At 38.3% G+C, this 18,662-nt stretch overlaps 2 protein-coding genes across 8 annotated transcripts in view; one reads left to right on the forward strand and one right to left on the reverse strand.

The window, feature by feature from the left end:
* EML5 (EMAP like 5) overlaps positions 1 to 15,731 on the reverse strand; it is a 102,234-nt gene extending 86,503 nt beyond the window's left edge. For 4 of the 7 annotated variants that reach the window (XM_072930327.1, XM_030274823.4, XM_030274822.4 and 1 more), the window contains exon 1: positions 15,279 to 15,730. In XM_072930327.1, the coding sequence (XP_072786428.1) occupies positions 15,279 to 15,475 (197 nt within the window). In that variant the 5' untranslated portion in view covers positions 15,476 to 15,730. Of the gene's footprint in view, positions 1 to 15,278 lie in introns of all 7 variants that reach the window. The other 3 variants (XM_072930326.1, XM_072930328.1, XM_072930329.1) reach the window with 3 other exon arrangements.
* Positions 15,601 to 18,195, forward strand: LOC115495337 (uncharacterized). The gene is made up of 2 exons (XM_072930332.1): positions 15,601 to 16,038; positions 16,339 to 18,195. Exons 1-2 carry the CDS (start codon positions 15,601 to 15,603, stop codon positions 16,513 to 16,515), a joined length of 615 nt encoding a protein of 204 aa, XP_072786433.1. The 3' UTR covers positions 16,516 to 18,195.
* The last annotated feature ends 467 nt before the right edge of the window (positions 18,196 to 18,662 follow it).

The raw sequence follows: 18,662 nt of genomic DNA on the forward strand, positions 1-18,662 counted from the left end.
ATTATCATGGAAAAAGCCAGTATTAAGCTAACAAACTGCTAAGTCAAATTAATTTTTAAATTGACTCTAGAACTTGGCACTTTCTCAGAAGAGTTCAGAAATAGAAAATTTTAAAAAATTGTCTGTCACTATTGCAACAAACCAAATAGCTGGACTTACAGTGAACTGAGGTTTCCACTGCTATGCCTGAATGACAGGTCTTTTCCTAGCCAGATACTCAAATTGGGCTGAAATGCAGTAGTAGAGTTTTATCAGCATACTGAAAAGGGATGTATTTCTCACTTTAGTATATTCAAGCTCCTCTTTTTAATGCATTCAGGAAAGGTTCTTTCTCCCTTTCAGAGCAATATGCAATCGTTCCTCAGCATTTTGACCAGATCCATGGTCAAGATGGATCAAGATGGTAGAAGATACAATGTTAGGTTATTATATTAAATACTAATGGCAGCCAATGAAAAAAAAAATAAACCCCGTCCATGTTGTGTCTCCATGGAATGAGACTAGAGACATGGACAAGACCCTACAATTTGTGTGATGTTTGAAGTGTCAGGGGATTCTGAAGGAGAATAGTCAATAATAAACTACTTAATAATAAAAGAAATTAAGATTCTTTTTCATCTTTACTTGGTTTGTGCTGAGCATTAGCAGGCATTGATTAATACAGACAAGCTGCAGACAAGGATACAGTATTAAAGATGATGTTTCCTTAGCAACAATATTGGATGAAAATCCAAGAATATATTCATGTGACTACTCCTGAGCTTCATAAAACTAGGGCACCAGTAAAAATGCACAAAAGATACTGCAGTAAAGTAACAGCATCTCAGACATCTATTAATTAAGAGTTAATTTCAAGTGTGAAATTGTTTCTATGCTTAAATAAAGCAAAATATTTTCATGGTATGCTTACAGACATTTTACATACACTCAAGGATATTTTCTTATTTGCTGTAATTTATTCATATTTTCAAGAAAGAATAACAGGGGAAGCTACCAACCATTTGTGTCATACTGTTTAAGATCTTAAAGCAGAAAGAGCTGCAATCAGCAAACATCTCTCATCAAAGTTTAAACAGATCAAGTCAGAGCACACTTATTTTCCATAGACAAAAAAAAAGCAGTACTCATCATGGAGCACCACTGCCAGCCTTCCACACAGTTATTGCCCCAGAGCCAATAATGACAACTATAGCTTTCTGAAGCTTCCTTAAATTGCACAAGTGTCCAACTTCAAAGTAAGAGAGGCTGAAGTGGAGATAAGGACAGTGAACTCAAACTGTATGTTGGTCCTTCCCAGCTGCAGTTTATCTCATTACCATTCCATATTTTCTCCTATTGAATGTTTTTAGATTAACAAGAAACATTTATCAACCACCCAGAGACTCCTAAAGATTGCTTTGGGCTTCTATTTGTTCCTGAACTCCAAGGAGGGGACAAAAATAAAAAAACAGATGTACTTCAAAGAGAAGGAAAGAATCAGAGAGTGACTAAAGTAAAGTTCCCAAATCATCAAATATGAGAACTGAGTAAAATATTCTGGGAACCATATGCCCCTATATGAAGATGTCAATTTTTTTCTTGTATTGTCATATCCTCCACTGCTGAGGAAGAGATTGGCTTCAGCTTTCTGTTAAGTCCTCATCTCTAGAAAAATGATTAAAAATAAAGATACTCCCCTTCTTTTCAAATGAATGATTTTGCCAATGCCAACAGGGGAGCTCATGCTTTGACTGAGTGGGGTTGCTGGATTTTCACAAATTCTACATGATATTGACAATTTAATCACCTGGTTTTCACAATCTGAGGAACAAAATTATTTTCTAATATGCCCCTTGAAAAAGAAGACTTTACATGTTTACATGTAAATAATAAAAATTATTTACATGTTCCTAGCTAAAAAATCTTCTCACATGAAAGTTCTCATATACTCCAGATTCATTTGGAGATAAATTTGCTAAGATAAATGTCCTGTTATTCCTTAATAGCTGTTCATATTAAACTGGTGGCACAATAATGGGACATACTAGACCCTAAAAGTAAGAATCCCACCTAAAAAAATATCCAACTGTGTTCTTTCCTTACAAGACAATGCACAGACTTGACCAATTATTTAAACCATTATTACATATGAAGTGTCAAACATGACTCCCCCAGAATTACCAGCAACGGGCCAAAAAAAAAATAAAAAAAAAAAGAGAAAGAGAGAAAAGGAAATAGGAAGTGCAAGATCTGTGGAGAGAACACAGTGCAATCAGCTGTCAGTAACAGGAAGCAGTGTAGCTGTTCAGCTCCTTTGGTTCACTAGATTTGATGACCCAAAAGAGATCCTTTAACAAATCAGGAAGTACTAGTAAATTATTTGGTTAGTATTTGTCAGCCACAAAGTTAGAAAGCAGTCCTTTGCTCCTGAACACATGGCGAAAAGCAAACAAACCTACAAAATAATCACAGATTAAAAAAAAATGCAGTTTAAAATTAAAGTGGAAACATCTATTTCCCATTTTAGCCTGTTGATAACAAAAACTACTTTGCTAAAGATTACCATGCCATAATCACTTAATTATGGGGAAATTGAGACAAACATGTCTATAAAATATGAACAGAATTCATTTCAAATAAATTTTGTAATTAAATACAGCCTAGAAAGTTAAACTAAACAGCAAAACTTCTTATCAAATTTAAAATTACTCATTTTTCAGTGCACAAAGACTCATTCCATTACTGAGTTAGAAATCTAAAGAATAAATTATTTAAGGTCAAAGAAGCATTTACTCCAAATTTTTTAGCCAAGACCATTTCAAAAGTTACTTTTCAAAGGATGGTTATTTTCGATGCTTCCAACCATACATTAACTAAATAAACTTGATTGACATACAAAATTTTCTTGTTTCTAAATCTTTCACTACTACTAAAACCCTTTGAATGTTCTTTTACCCATTCATTACAATTTGTTTCTTCTCTACAAGATTTAGAACAGTTTTTAACCACCACATTAACCTTCCATCTATTGCTTTTAAAATTTATACTAGATCTTCTAGTATCACACAGAAAACAAAAATCACAGCATGTATAATTTTCTTTCATATTTCTGAACAAGTACATTAAACAGCAATTCAGTCTTTTCTCCTGTGGGAGATAATGAAACATTAATGAAAATCTCTCCATGTGCAAGAACTTATCATCTGAATATTTGAGTGGAGTCACAGAATAACAAGTGACAATTTTTGAAAAGTTCTTCTTTTACACAGAAAGATTATCCTGACAAAATTAGCAGTTGGCTTAATGTAAGGACTGGTGGGAAGAAGGCAGTGACAGAGCTGCTATTGAAAAAAGCTGAGATAAGCACAATATCCATTCTGTGCTTCAATTGATTGTACTTCATTACCAACCAAAGAAGGTTTAGAGCAGAAGAAAACACTATCTTGCCAGCCCTGGATACTGCAGATATACTAGATTTCTTCAGGAGTTCTTGAGTTTATCAGGCCCACAGATGTTCTGCAAGTGTTTGACACTTTTCCTACAGAAAAAAGTCAAGGATATCTCTACTTGTCACAAACTGACCATCCCAGCATCTAACTTTACACACAGAAAAGTGAAAGGAACCACTTAAAATTGGGACAACAGCTGAGCTCTTGTTTAGAAAAAAATATATAAATATGCCATAGAAGCCACAAAAGTATTTACACAAAAGACCATCTCCTGAAACAAACAAAATACCCACATGTACCAGAACTACAAATAAACAGGAAAGAAGCATGGGAAAACGAAACAATATTAAAGTCAATGTGTACCTTGGTAGGCAATGAAAGACATCGCCCATGTGGGCTCACAAATTAATCACTGAAAACCAATAAAAAGGAGAATACGGGTAAAGAGCATTCATGTGTAACTTTTTCAAGAAAATCAAATCTTCTGCTTAAAAATTATGTTTATCTCAAGAATACTGATTCAGTTGACTAATCCTAATGAGGAGTGTAACATAATGTAATACTCATTCTTACAGGCATATGCTGTAACCTGCAAAAGACAAAATCAGGACTATTTATAAATTATCACTGAATAATGTTTCAGAGGCTATTCATTTTTGTGGTATTAATTTGTATGGCAGAAGAAACAGCAATTGAAAAAACAGTATGCAAAAGAGGAACCTGTAACTAAAAAACACAAATATCATCTAAAGTGCAACCTTGATCTAAAAAAAAAACCCAAACCATTTACCAGTTCTTCAAATATTTATTTTATTTCCTCAAGTACTCCAGAAGGCTTTTTCACTTAAAATGTCATGCTCTCCACAATAAATCTTCAGGCACTTTCCAAATGTTGTCAGATGCCTTGTCTTGATCTAAGATAAAGCATCATTCACCTTGCTTGCTCTTGTAGAGGGATTATAAGCAGGGAACAGGGATTAGCACAGTTCTAAAAGTCAGGAGAAGGTTTATAGTGTTGTCAGCTAACCAAAACATAGAATTAATCCACTCATTCTGCATGCAAGCTGTCTTGATAAAATGGAGACATCTCACCACCACGACTAAATCAAGTATTTTATTTACATGTAATTTTATGCCAAATATCTTATCAATATACTTCATATGAAGCCAAAGGAAGTTTAAGGTGTAATACTTTCTATAGTCAACAGAATATAAAAGGCAAATGAAAGATTTCCCTAAATGTAATCTGTCACCAATGTGCCTAAACCACCAGTGGGAGCATTACTGAAGGTGTGTCTAGAGCTGATCATTTTGTTCACACTGCCATTATTCTCTCCAGTTATGCCACTCACTCTCTGGACATATTTCTCTGAATTCTTGAAGTCAAACCCAAAAAAGGAGCCTTAAAAATATTTGTTAAATATGACCCTGTGAATATTTGAACAATTAGAAGTTGGACATTGCTGCTAGACTAGAAGATTACGTTTTGGGATGGGTTTTGTGGGATTTTTTATGGAATTTTGGGGTTTTTTGCTAAAATGGTTTGTGCTTTTAAAGCAAAATGATCAAACTGACCTTTGCATACAGTTATGAGTCTTGATCCATCCTGTCTGCAGCCCAAAGCAATAGGCACTAGAAAGGAATTCCTCTGAAAAACCTTGGAAGATCAAGCAGTGAAATGAAATAAGAAACCTATGAAAAATGATTGGAAGGATTGTTCACTGTATTTTCTGAAGTAATATCAAAATACCCAGGGCTTTCATGGAAGAATAAGCATCAGGCACCATCTTACAGAACTTATTCAAAAGAAAAGGAGTCCAGCAGGAAGCCTCTCAACAGTAATGAGAATTCCCAGTTAAAGGAAAGTCTTTTGCAACTAGGTTGCGAACAACTACTCTGAAGAAAAGATACAGTATTTGGAGATTCAATAATGCAGCTAGGTAAAATAACAAGGAACACTGCTTTTCTAACTGAAGTGGCCTCACAAAGAAAAGACATCTTGCTTTAAATGCAGAGTAGTAGTGGTGTTATCAGATGGTGCACACACTGGAAGTCTTTGTGGTTTCTATCTTTTGCAATATAAAAGATAGGCATCATAAAACTGGCTTAAAAATTCAATCACAGCTTTTGCTACCAAGAGTTAAAGCAATCTTGTCTGATTCTGACCTTTTTTGTGCAAATAAAGTACTGCATTTTCAAAGACTATTACTATGATAATAGCTACCAGCTATTACTATTACTATGTAATAGCTAACAGCAATCAAATAATGATACTGGGTATTTCTTGTAGAAGTGGAAGTCTTTTGTAGCCAGTGGAGTAACCAGAGCAATCTGTGCCCTAATGGAGGAGATTTGTCTGTCTCTATAAAATTCTGTAAGGTGCTTCACAGTTACACCAAGGGAAATTCATACCACACCATATGACACACCAGAATCTTACTGGGCAAAATATCTTCACTACATGTATTTTGAAGAGACCATTCAACACTATCTAGGTCAAATATTCAATCAAATTATTAAGATTGTTATGGGAGCTTTCACACTCTGCTACCTAAGTTTAAGGAAAATTACAGCTTTATTTTTCTTTTCAAGGTATTTCAAGTGCCCAGTAGCTTTGCTTACCATGTGAACATAGCAAAACCAATAGCTTATGTCAAGTCAAAAAAATCTACTGTGAATAAAACTATTTCTTCAATCATAATATAAAAGCATTATAATTTATCTTAACAAATCTAAGTTTTAATGTCAGCATATGACTAATCTTTATCTGTACAAATTAGACACCTTTGCCACTTTTATGAATAATATTTTTTTTTTCCTTTGAAGCTATTGATGCTAAGCAAAAGTGCTGTCCTACATCACAAATACAACTTTATAAGTGGTATAATATTATTTTGAAAAACTAGGTAAACTACATCTTGAAGCAAAAAAAAAAAACCCTTGAGATATTATAAAAAGCAAGACTAAATTCTATGGATTTTTTAGCTTAATGTCAGTGTCAGCCTAAACTTCAAAAACCCCAAAATGTAGATGACATAAAACTAGAAACATCTTTTTGCAATTATTTCAGGTTCCGTTTCAAGTACACATCTTTTTTAAAAAGCCTACAATGCTTGTGTTATTAATTACAGTAAAAGCTAAACTATTTTTTTTGTATGTCATACAGAACATGTACATTACAGTTTTCAATCTAAAAAAATTAGAGGGAGTTAAAAAAATCAACAGTTAAAATTTTTGAAAGATGCTAAGATACTGCCTATCACTACCATAAGAACACTGCAAACACTATTAACCCTATAATGCTGTTTAAAAAACAGTCTAGAACACAACCTACTTTCCTCCCTGTATCAAGAGAATGACTAACATATAGAGCCATTGGAAACATAGGTAAGCAGAAACATAACTTCTTTGACTGCAATCTGGAAAAATGAAAATATTAGAGCAGACCTCAACACCTCTGCAGAAATACTTCGAAATTTTTAGGAAGCAAACATTATCAAGCTTTTAGTTACATTTCATGTTCTTCTCAGACATTGTCCTAGAGCCTCATGTTGTTGCAATAGTTCTGAGAAAAAAACCCAACTACCAAATCAAGAAAAACATTTTCTACAGCACCAAGACATTTTCCCATTTAAGTATTGACCTGACCTTGTCTGTGTGCGCTGACAGAATCAGATCAGAAGGTGATGTGACTGCTGGCTATGAAAAGCACAATGCATGAAAGCGAGCTCCTAAGCCTAGCTCCTTGCTGTCTTGATCTACTTTAATAAACTTCTAGGATGTTTTAAATGATCAGTTCTGGTTGGATATTTTTGGTATTTCTATTCATGTTGTTTTTATTAGGAAAAATAATGTTCTTAAAGGCATGCAAGTGTATTAAACAACGGGCTTATTCTAGTCTCACTTCAAACTGAATCCAGGAAAGTTTTTATTCAGTATTCCTAAAATATTTTCATTTTATCAGACCAAATCAAATAATTTTTTTTTCTTTTAAAAGATGATGTACAAAACTCTAGGTAAAGAAAAAAAAAAAAAAATAAATGATGTGTCAACATGAAACCAAAAAAACATCTTTCAGACAATACAACATGTTCCAGAACATGTCTACAACTATCAAGAAAACTTGGTTTTCCTGAGGGAAAAGGTACATCATTGTCTTTCATCTTTCCCCCTGATCTGTGTAAGATATGCACCCAAATCTGCCCTTCAGACTTTTAAACCTTTGACAATTTGAGATCACTTGGCATGAAAAGCTGGAAAGAGCTTTGCCCTTGTGAACCACAGCATAAAATGGCCAGCAGGGTAATTATCTCACCTTGTCCTAGCAATTGCTTCTGCTGTAAGAAATGCCATTTTGACTGATAGACAAAAGATACTGAAGCTGGAGGCTTATAGGAGGACTGCTTAGTTTAATTATGACATAATTTAGGTTTTAAGTCATGACTTCTTTCATGGAGGGAAATAAACTGAGTATGCTCAAAAATATCATCTGGAGATGGTAAAGTGAGTTGGTTTATCTTTACTATAAACAAAAAAATAAAAAATGACACCACATAAGCCCAAAAAATAAGCTAAGGAGAATATGTGATTTTTCAGCTGGAAATATAAACTTTCTGGGGAAAAACAGAAATAATTTCCAAAAAATACATTCAGAAAAGAAAAATGTCTTAATGGCTTATTAACAAAGTGCAATGGCTTGGTGATTTAACTTGCTGAAGTGATTTGGTGCTGTATGTCACCTCTCAGAATGGTACATCACATGACTTCAGCATTACATTGCTTTCATCCTTTGAAACAAGATTGTGGTTTCCTCATCAAGCCCGAATGCAGAATGAACCCCAGGTGCCATGTTTCAGCAGGAACCTACCAGCACATACCCCAAAGCTCACTCTTTGCTACAGAAAATATTTTTAAAGGCATTTCGTTTCACAGTAAACATTCTATTGCATACCAAACTCCCATGAGCTATAGTTAATAGCTAATTTTCATCAAGAAAAAAAAAAATTTTTTAAAATTATTTCCTTAACTAGATTTGCATCAAAATATTTTTATTTGCATTTGCACGTGGGAAGAAAGTAATAAATAATGTTTGTAGTCAAAACACTGAAACTTTCAAATTGAACCACCAATTCTGGAAGCTCCTATTGTTCAGCATGGCCCTACATGTTTTATTTTGTGTTGGAAAGTCACTTTATCACTGAGCACCACTGAGAAGAGCTTGGATCCATCTATCTTCTTAACATTTTGCTTCATCTATTTATTATATACATTGATCAGATCTATTTATTATATACATTGATCAGATGCACTCTGAGCCTTCTCCTCTCTGGACCAAATGGTCCCAGCTCTCTCAGCCTCTCATCAGGAGAGATGGTCAAGATTCTTATTCACCTTTGTGGCCCTTCAATGGACCCTCTTTAGTAGTTCCTCATGTCTCTTGTCCTGAGGAGCCCCGAATTGCACACAGTACTCCAGGGGCAGCCTCACCAGCTGAGTCAAGGGGAAATACAAGACACAAGAGGTTACACACATATTAGAAATTTTTCCTTATGTAGCAACCTAGTATTCATTCCGTTACATTACCTGAAATCCGAAATACACAACTAATCATTAAATTCCTTGTGAAAATTCATAGATCTGCTGCCAAACTCATTAATAGAACTTCACTTGACAAAATTCAGTAGCTGTGCTTAGTATCCATTCCTTAACATTTGTGCTTGACTGTCATCTGGAGTTAGATCAGAAGCATACACCATTTATTCCAGGCAAGTACAAGACAATAAACCTGACAGGAGACACCCCAACATTCAATTGCTTCAAATGTTTGTTGAGGTTTTTTGAGAACTCTTAAGGTGTCAGACTACTGGGGGAACACAAAACATGGAAAGAAAACAACTTCCCTCTACATTCTTGTGAAACCTGTTTGGCTCTTTTTCTGAGAAGATACTTTTCTGGGTTTTTTTGGTGGTTTGTTTTCTTTTTTTTTTTTTTTTTATTACTATAATGTAATGAAAAGGGATCAAAGAGAGGCAGAATGATACAATGAGGTGGTAGAAATACTCAGCATCTTTAGTAAAAAAGTCCAACAGCAGGTCATCCAAAGTCATAACAATGCATAGTTAATGAGAAGAGAGGGTGAGGAAAAGATCTGTTGCCATTCAAATCTAGGATGTGACCAATCACTGCACTGCTGGAATTTCTGCTTGCAGAAATTCCCCAGCTGACAGGAGGAAGGCTGGACCTGCCTCCCAGAGAGCATTATCTAGGAACAGTCTTAGAAAGCAGCTGACAGAGTCCAAAATTTCTTAGATGTTTATAGTTAGACTAACACTCAGAGTGTGACAATAAATAGATAAATCAGAGTTGGCACACAGCATCAACACCAGAGAGCAGAGATTATTTTAGTGGTTTTGATTTTCACTAGAACCTAAGAAATGTTGACACTAAAATGAAATGGTTTATTTTGCTTTGGAATACAGGAACAAAATCATAGTATCTCAGGCAGGAGACTAAGTTGAAATTTGAAATATAAAAAGATGACAGTCTTAAATAAAGTGCAAGGTCACAGTTTAGTGGCCAGAGGTTTGGCTGCTTATTTTTATTCATTGGGAATCGAAGTTCAGGTAATTCCTGGAGTTCACAGCAACAAGAAAAAACTGTCTTAAGAAAAGCCATGGTTTAGAGAAATTATTTTGTTGGAAAGAGCCAAACTCTGTCTCTGTGAGAATAAAAACAAATGCTTTGCCATTCTTTCTACCTGTCTTGCATATACCTCTGCTCTCTGTAAACATGCAATTTACCTCTCTACAGTCTTGGATACAGAGGGGCACAAAGGGGAAAAAGGAGCAAGTTTTAACTAAACAGCAAGTACAACCATTCATTTCTCCTCTGTCGTTATAGCAGGGTATTGATTAGTTTCTGGTACTAGAGCACCTAATAGTAAAGAATTTCAATGTTTTCTGAATAAGTTTTTAAGTTATGTTTGCCCTACACTGCATGAGTCCTGAGGCAGATGATGCATGATTTCTTTCCCCCAACTCAGTCCAAGACAAGGAAAAATACACAGACTACAGACAAGAAGGGAAATTAACTTCTTATACACAGCCTAGAGTTGCTCAATAGCGGAGCCATAAATGCCCCTTATCAGCAGAGATTCAAGAGTTCTTACTAGCATAAAAGTAGTAGCCAGCTACTACCTTAAGCAATAAAACCTGAATGTACCACAAACATCTCAAGTAGTCACAGTGATAAAGTTCTAGGAAGAATATACAAAAGCACTATTATTTGCCACCTAGCTCACATAATGGATATTAAAAAAAAAAAGTAGGACAGAGATAACAACTCTTCCTCATTTGTTTCCTTCTGACAGAGAAACATAATTCTTTCTGTGACTGGCACAGTTGTATGGTTGTTTTGTGTCAGCATAAAGGTAATGGTGCAAAAGGAGAATAACAAATAAGTACTAAAGTTTGAAATCAAGTACAGACATAATGGAAAGCAGAATATAAAGTTTTCCCAAGTCTATGAAAGCTCTCAAAAAGATACACTGGCTTAATCCTATGTTTTGATTTTATTTTTTAATAGCATCATCGATGTCAGATGAAAAGTTAATTCCCAGTAAAATTCCAGTACTTTGAAGCCAAAAAAAAAAAAAAGATGGTGACGGGGCTAGAAGTACGGGGAGGGAGGGGAGAAAAACATCAAAAGGAAAAAGTATTCTATAAGTCACCTTGGACCATGTCAGCGGTCTTCTTATAGCATATCAGCATAGAGAATTGTTCTAGCGACACCAAAGGCTTTTGCCAGTAGACAGACATTTAAAAAGGTGGATAAGTTCAGGCTTTCCAATCTTCTTATATCAAAAAATAAAATACATAAATATGCCTTAGCTAGTCCAGACAAAAAAGGAGCCTCAACATGAGCATGAGTTTTACAGTACAACAAGTTAAGACTCTGATGGGGCATCTTCTGAAGTCTTGATTCAGATCAAATTTAAATACAATCCCCCTAAGGTGTCTCTGAAATGGGAAGATCAGCCAACACTAAAACCTCTATGATCCTCTAAACCAATACAATTATGGAAAGAACAAAGTTAAGATCTAACCTGAACACACCAAGATACTGTTTCTTCCTCAACTACCAGAAAGCAAACCATTCTACAGATCACAAGCTATTTTGGTGTTGCATGAAACACTAGAGAACACACACTTGAAACCAGCAGCTTTGTAGGAATAACTTTTCATTCAGTATTAGTATCTCCTACACATACACAGCCAAGGTTGGACAAGAGAACTTATCTTCCACAAACACAGCAGACATCCAAGTTATGCTGCTGGCAAAAGATCACCTGAGATATCATGTACAAGACTTTTTTCCTTATTTACTCCTGAAAATATAAGAAACTCAGTTAACTGCACTCCCAAAATTTGTAAATTTCCAAAGCATTTCTGCATCTGATGCTTTCCACAAGTGTTTGCATACATTCCTGGACCTTAATCGTAAAAATATGCAAATGAGCAAGAAATGGGAGACAAGTAAGATTGAAAACATGTTACTGTATCCTCCAGAATAGTGAATTGATTTCTGGAAAATAATTTTCAGAAGAGAGTAAAAACAAAACAAAACAAAAACAAAAACAAAAAAACCCCCCAAAAAAGCGAAAGCTCACCAGCAAGAAAGAAAAGTCCTTTTAAAAATTGATTACAACTGAGATAGTTAAAAAAAAAAAAAACAAACCACAAAAATACACAAAAATACCCACCAAAAACCAACAAAAAACACAAAAAACCCACCAAAAAAACCACAAAGAACCACAAACAAAAAAACACAAATCAAAAACACAAACAAACCACCAAAACAGACTAATAAAAGAAGTTTGAAATTACAGTAATTATCCTTTTCTAGTCCAGAAGAGTTTTCAATAGATCTGAGGGACAAAACACTGCAAGAGTGCTCTCTTACTTTTGCTATACATTAACTGAGGCTAAGGGGTGTGGACACCATGATTATAAAATTAAGATTAGACATTTATACTGAAAACAAATCATGTTAAAATACCTAATCATATTCAAAAAAATCTTACAGCAGGCTTAGAGAGTTTCATTTAACAAAAGCATGCAAAACTTCAAAGCAGAACCAAAACTAACTGCTAGTGTTAGAAATTTCCAATGGAAAATGTCCTATGACTGTCCATTACTCCAATACTGTTTTCTACTACTAAAGAAATAGTCTCTGACTTAAGAACTGCAGTTCCTCTCTCCTGATTGATGTTTACAATTACAATGTCATCCAAAGAATGCTAACAATATAAAAGTTCTCATAATGAAGAGTACTAATAATATCACCATGTAGTGAGCAATATTTATGCTTAGCCCTTGTAGCTATGGAGCTAGGCTCATGAAAGTTTGATTCTTTAAATATATAAGATTTTCAGACTCCAGGACTGCTTTCACAAATTAGATCCCATACTTGTAAAAAGACACTTAATCCTCCCCTTGCTTTCACTAAAAAATCCCAAATATCTCAGCATTCAGACAGTATTTGCTGAGACTGTTAGAACACAAAATATATTAATTCTTTTCCAATACAACAGTTGAGTATATCTTCAGAGAAAAAATTTAGTAACACTGATTACTATATTATGTAATCCCATTTTTGCACCTGCTTTTTGGGCTTTGGGTTTTGTTGTTGTTTGCTTGTTTTTAAAAATATTTGACCTTCCTATGTCTCCTTTAAGTATTAAGAACTAACATGTTTAGATACCCAAGTTTAATCAGCAAAAGTGTGAGATGACATTTAAATGGTACCACGTTGCATTTTAGAGAAAGTAGCAAGTGAAAGACTTATCAAGACTAATCATACTATTAGAAATAGCCACAATGCTTTTAAATCAAGCATTCTTCTTCAAGCATACTAATATTTCTGTATAGCTTTTGCATTTAAGAACAAAGCAAAATTCTAACTGCATACTTATCATACTTAAAATTATATTCTTGCATCAATAAAATTCAGAGCAGGAGAAACTATTATATTTGAGTGGGCCAAAGTACATACACAAATCAAAGTACATACACAAACCAGACATACTCTTGCTCTCCAGTTAGCTGATTTATAGCAGATTTTGTTTGTTTGTTTTTGTGGGTTTGTTTTTTTTTTAGTACTATTCTAAACAATTCTGTCACATTTTAGCCAAATGTAGCACACTGTACCAAAACTGAGAGAGACTGAGCAAGAAACTGTTACCACACGGAAACAAATGGTTGTAGCTCCAACCATTTAATTCTTATGCTACAAGAAGTGCTACTGAAACAAACAGTGTCATTCGGAAGCACTCATGAATACATGGTATTAAATGTGTAATATTACACTGCCGCGACCTTAGAACGAGCAGCGAGCCACCGCCTCCTTAGCACAACAGCAAGGTGCAGATCTGGATTTCCCGCAGCACCTGACATCGCAGGTGGCTAGCAGTTCTTAAGAAAATAGTTTTTCCTGGATTAAAGTGAGAATGTTAAAACATTAAGCAGTGCAAATAATAGTGATTTAAACTCCTGACTCAACACCCCTAGTATAACACTCAACTGTGGTACATTGACTACGTTTTCTTCACATATTTAGCAGCAAGGAGAAACATACTACGGAACTGACACCCTTCTTAGGAACATTCACAGTCATACTTCAGAGCTATTTAAATTTCTTCCAAAAGATTTAAACAAAGGAAAAAAGTAGCCATTATGACCAAGTTTTCTAGTGTGCCTAAAAGCTTAAATAAAAGACACAGCATCTATTCTGCTCTCTACAGGCAATACCTGTTACTCATGAGTAACACAGAGGTATGCCTTGGAGCACTAAGCATCATAAAAACAAATTCCGTTCTGTAAAACACACAACAGACCTATAAAAGTATCTACTGCTAGCTCTTACCCCATCAGGAAGACCAAAGAAATCTAATTTAAAATCCATCGGCAATGACACCTACTGTAAGGGAAAAGATTGATGACTCAGGCTTACATCTGCCCTTCATACTCCTCAAATTCTCTCACTGATCTCACAACACCACTAGGCTTACAAAAGCATCCTTGGAGTGGAAAGACGTATAAGAAATCATACCAACACACTTCTTTTGCAACATCGGTTTGTAATTAATTTTTTTAATGGACTCAGCACCAGGGCAACACTCCCGGCCAAGCGAACTACTGACCTACAGAAGAAACCTCAACTTCTCAAGAAAGGTTGTTCTTTTAAGATTACCCTTAAAGTTGCGCGAGTTACCGGCAGGCCACTAATTCCCCATGTAATCGTCGCCTTTTAAACAGCAGACAAAGGTCTACCTGCTACAGATTAACCTCCTCCGCAGCCCGAGCGCTCGGGAACGCACGCGATTAATGCTTCTCCTCCCGCCGGCCCTTTGACATTCAGGGGCGGCCGGGGACCGAGCGGCGACCCTCGGGCTGCAGCGCCGGGCACAGGCGCCCGTACGAGTTTCGACACCGCACACCGGCGGCAGTGGGGGACACACAACACGCCTGATTAAATCCGACAGCTAAAAGCCATTCCAGGCTGTTTCTACCCACGGCGAAGCCCGGGCCGGGGGGGGCGGTGAGGAAGCGCTGACTGTCCTTGATGTATTCCGGTCCGATCCCCGGATCCCCACAGCACCGGCGGGACGCGCATCACCGGCGCTGCCCGGGACGGCACCCGGGACAGGCGGCGGCTGGGGGATACTCGCGCCCCGCTTCAGGAGGAAGGGAGGAGCGAGCCGGGGACGAGCCGGGCTGCGGGGCCGGGACGGCCGGAGCGGGTCGGAGCCCGAGCGGGATGCGGCCCGGGGGCGCGCGGCGCCAGCGGTACCTGATGATGTCGTCCTGGTGCCCCAGGTAGAATTTCTGCCGGTGCTCCCGGGGGCTGTAGACCACGCCGACCCCCGCCACGAAGTAGACTATCTCTTTGGCGGCCGTGTAGTAGAGGTTGTTGCGGCACTGATGACCCCGGTAGCCGTAGACCCATTCCAGCCGCAGGTGGCAGCTCGGCGCGCTCCGGTCAGCCATGTCCACCCGCCCCCGCCAGCCGGGTACGGCTCGCTCCCGCCGGAGACCCCGCGGGAAGGGGGCGATGGGCCGGCCGCCCCCTCCGCTCGGCTGGGTGCCCGCCGCGCTAATCCCTGCCCGCCGACATGGATGCCCGCCGCCGCCGCTCGTCCGCCGCCGCCGCCGCCGCCTCACAGAGGGCGCCGCCGCCCGAGCGCGCCTCGCCGCCCCGCGCCGCCAGACATGGCTGCGCTGAGACACCGCCCGGGACGCGGAGCGAGGGCGCGGCGCCGCTCCGGCCCCCCCGCGCCCGGATGCGCCTGCGCCGAGGGCGGCGCCGTCAGCGGCCGGGCGGGCCCGGCGGGCCGCGGGGGGCCCGGGCGGCGGGGGCGGCGCTGAGACCCGGCGGGGACCGAGAGGGGACCGGCCACCGAGCGTGGCGGCGAGCGGGCGTACGCTTCACCACCGCGCGTTGTGGCGTGTCGCGGCGCTTTTCTAGATTTACCTTTTCTTTTTTTTTTTTTTTTTTCCTTTTTTTCCCTTCTCAAGCGAGGCTGCGTCTGCTCCCCCTTCCCCAAATTGAGGTGGGTTTTTGTTTTTACTGCCCCTTCGGGGAACATCTCCGCCCCCTGCCTTTCCCCCGACGCACGGCCGCCGGCTCTCGGCAGCCGCTGGGGCTGGAAGGGTCCCAGCCCCTTCTCAGCCCCCCCTCCCCGCTCTCACTGGGGACCGGCGGCGCGCCAGCTCCTGCCATCCGAGAAGAAAATATCAACTGTAATTTTTAATGACGATTAGTTAACCCTTTCAGCCCACCGCCTGAGTCATGCACCACACAAAAGTTACTTCCCTTTCAAGCGCTAATTTCCCCGTACACAACTTTTCAGCCTCAGTTCTCAAAGCGTTTTACACGGCAGTCGTCACTTTCCGACCTCACGTGGAAGCGACTTCTCCGTGCTGCACGGGCGACAGCGCCCGGGAACCCCCTCGCCACGTCCAGAGTTCTGCTCAGGAAAACGTGCTCCCCCCAGCTTGGTCACTCGACAGAGTACCGCGCTGGCTAAATAAATGTGCAGTACATGATCATGCGAACAGCTTTGTGCTGTAGAGTTGGATTCTGTTCTAAAAGCTCCTGGGTAACTGTCTGGTTTGACAATTTAAAAGAAACCAAATCTTTTCCCTATTACTTTCGGTACAGGTTTGACGTTCTAAGGGTATTTAGTTTATTAGGATTTATCATTAAATCTACATTTCTTTATCTTCTTTTGCTCTTTTACTATATTATTTTTTATATTGACTGCTCTCCCACAAAAGAATTACTTTTAACTAGTTAGTTTGTACTAGAGACATTTTTCTGCGCTACCATATTTTCATTTTAATTAGAGGGTGTTTTTTCTCTTAAATCTTTCTTGCATAAACTTAATATTTTATTAGTCCTTTCATTGCTTTAGAAAAAAATAATTATTTTTTTAAATGCATACATTTAAGCATTCCAGTCAATTAACTTTATATTAACAGTGTAAAACATTGAGAGAGAATATTTTTCTCAAACTCTTACAATGACAGTGTTTGTGATACCAGGCTTAGATGCAGCTTTCAGTCCCACACGTTTAATGAAAACAACATAGAATGGAAGAGAAATCTGCAGAGAAATTAATATAGCCTGAAACTTACACCAAAGGAAACTTAGCCTTCCACAAAACATATGACTTTATGAATTAAAAAAAAGGACTTTAATCCCTAATCAGGACAAAAATGTATATTAACTAAAATAAATCTTACTCTCAGAAAATCATAAGCAGTTTTTTCTCCTTCTATTTGCTTCCTAAACAGCTGGAGCACCTTGGAACTTAGAGCGCTGTAGTTTCTCTGGAAGTTTCAGGAGAGGTAGTAGCCGGAGAAATGGACTGGACGCTTGTCTTAGAACTGCAAAATGTATTATTCTTTCTAATCAGATGTTAACTCTGCATGGCTGCTGTGTGTTGCTATCCTATGGGAAAGGTGCTTAAAGAAAAAGTCTATAATGATGCCTAATCTCATTCTGGAAAGTGGATTGATTATCAGCAGACATAGGCACCTGATATATTTTACTTCTGACGTTGCAAAAGCTCACTGAAAGTAGGAGTATTTTTATGGTATAAATTAAGAATATATTTATTTTCTATTTACTGCCTATATAATGTATATTTAAACATGAATGTACAAAACCCATAAATATAGTTATGGTCTTTGCTTTCTTCTACTCTACAAATACATATTTTTCTTAGATTATTACTTAAAGTGAAATTCTGAATCTCCTGAGATCAATACTAATGTGCAGCATTAACTTCAGTGAAACTAAATTTGTTAATCTTGTTGTCTTACTTGCAACTCAGAAATTAGAATAAGAGAGTGAACAGGCTGTTTTCAGTCACCTTTTTCAAAACTAAAACCGAAGAGAGAGGAAAAAACTCCAGCAACCAGGAATAAAATTTAATAGGTAACAATATTGTCTCTAACTGGAAGTTGCAGATCATATATTTTGTGTAATGAACAGAAGAACCCACATCTGTACTCAGAAAAACCACATACATGCAGTGTGAGGAGGGCAACAGCTGCACATCACATGCACCACACAAACAGCCAGCATTTTCTTTTGATTTTTCAGGAATTTACTACCACCTCTAAAATAGGGCAATGCCTGAGAGAAAATTACAAGAGCAAACCTATTCATTGTCATAGTTTACTAACGTTATGCTGATGCACAAGGGGTGCAAGTGGAATTTTACACACTTGGCATCTATTCTTGACAGGAATAGGAAGCAGCATAGTGCAACAACCTGTTCTTTTTTCCTTGCTCTTTCTAGGGTTCCCACTTGAATACACATCATTCCTTTGGCCTCTGGATGTCTCCACCCATATCACTCACTCATAGTGGGCAGTCAACGCTTTGGGAACCACAAGGCCCCACAGTATCCATCCATCAGTGTGGCATTCCTGTATACGTTGCACGCCTACCCAAGAACCCAGACACCAGTCCCTGCTGTTTCTCTTTCTTGGCAGGTGCAGAAACTGAGCGTGGCCAGACCTTTCTGTTCTGGAGCAGAGGGAGCAGGGAGCTGTTCCGAAGCAGGGAGCTGTTCCATAGCAGGGGGCTTTTCTGGAGCAGGGGGCTGTTCTGGAGCAGGGACCCATTCTGGAGCAGGGAGCCGCTCTGGAGCAGGGGGCTATT

This window comes from Taeniopygia guttata, chromosome 5, assembly GCF_048771995.1.
Source record: "Taeniopygia guttata chromosome 5, bTaeGut7.mat, whole genome shotgun sequence".
In the NCBI taxonomy this organism is placed as follows: domain Eukaryota; kingdom Metazoa; phylum Chordata; class Aves; order Passeriformes; family Estrildidae; genus Taeniopygia; species Taeniopygia guttata.

Coding starts and splice junctions, on each gene's coding strand:
- LOC115495337 (XM_072930332.1), top strand. CDS start 15,601: ATGGATGCCCGCCGCCGCCGCTCGTCCGCCGCCGCCGCCGCCGCCTCA. Junction 16,039..16,338: donor TCCCCCTTCCCCAAATTGAG/GTGGGTTTTTGT, acceptor ACAACTTTTCAG/CCTCAGTTCTCAAAGCGTTT.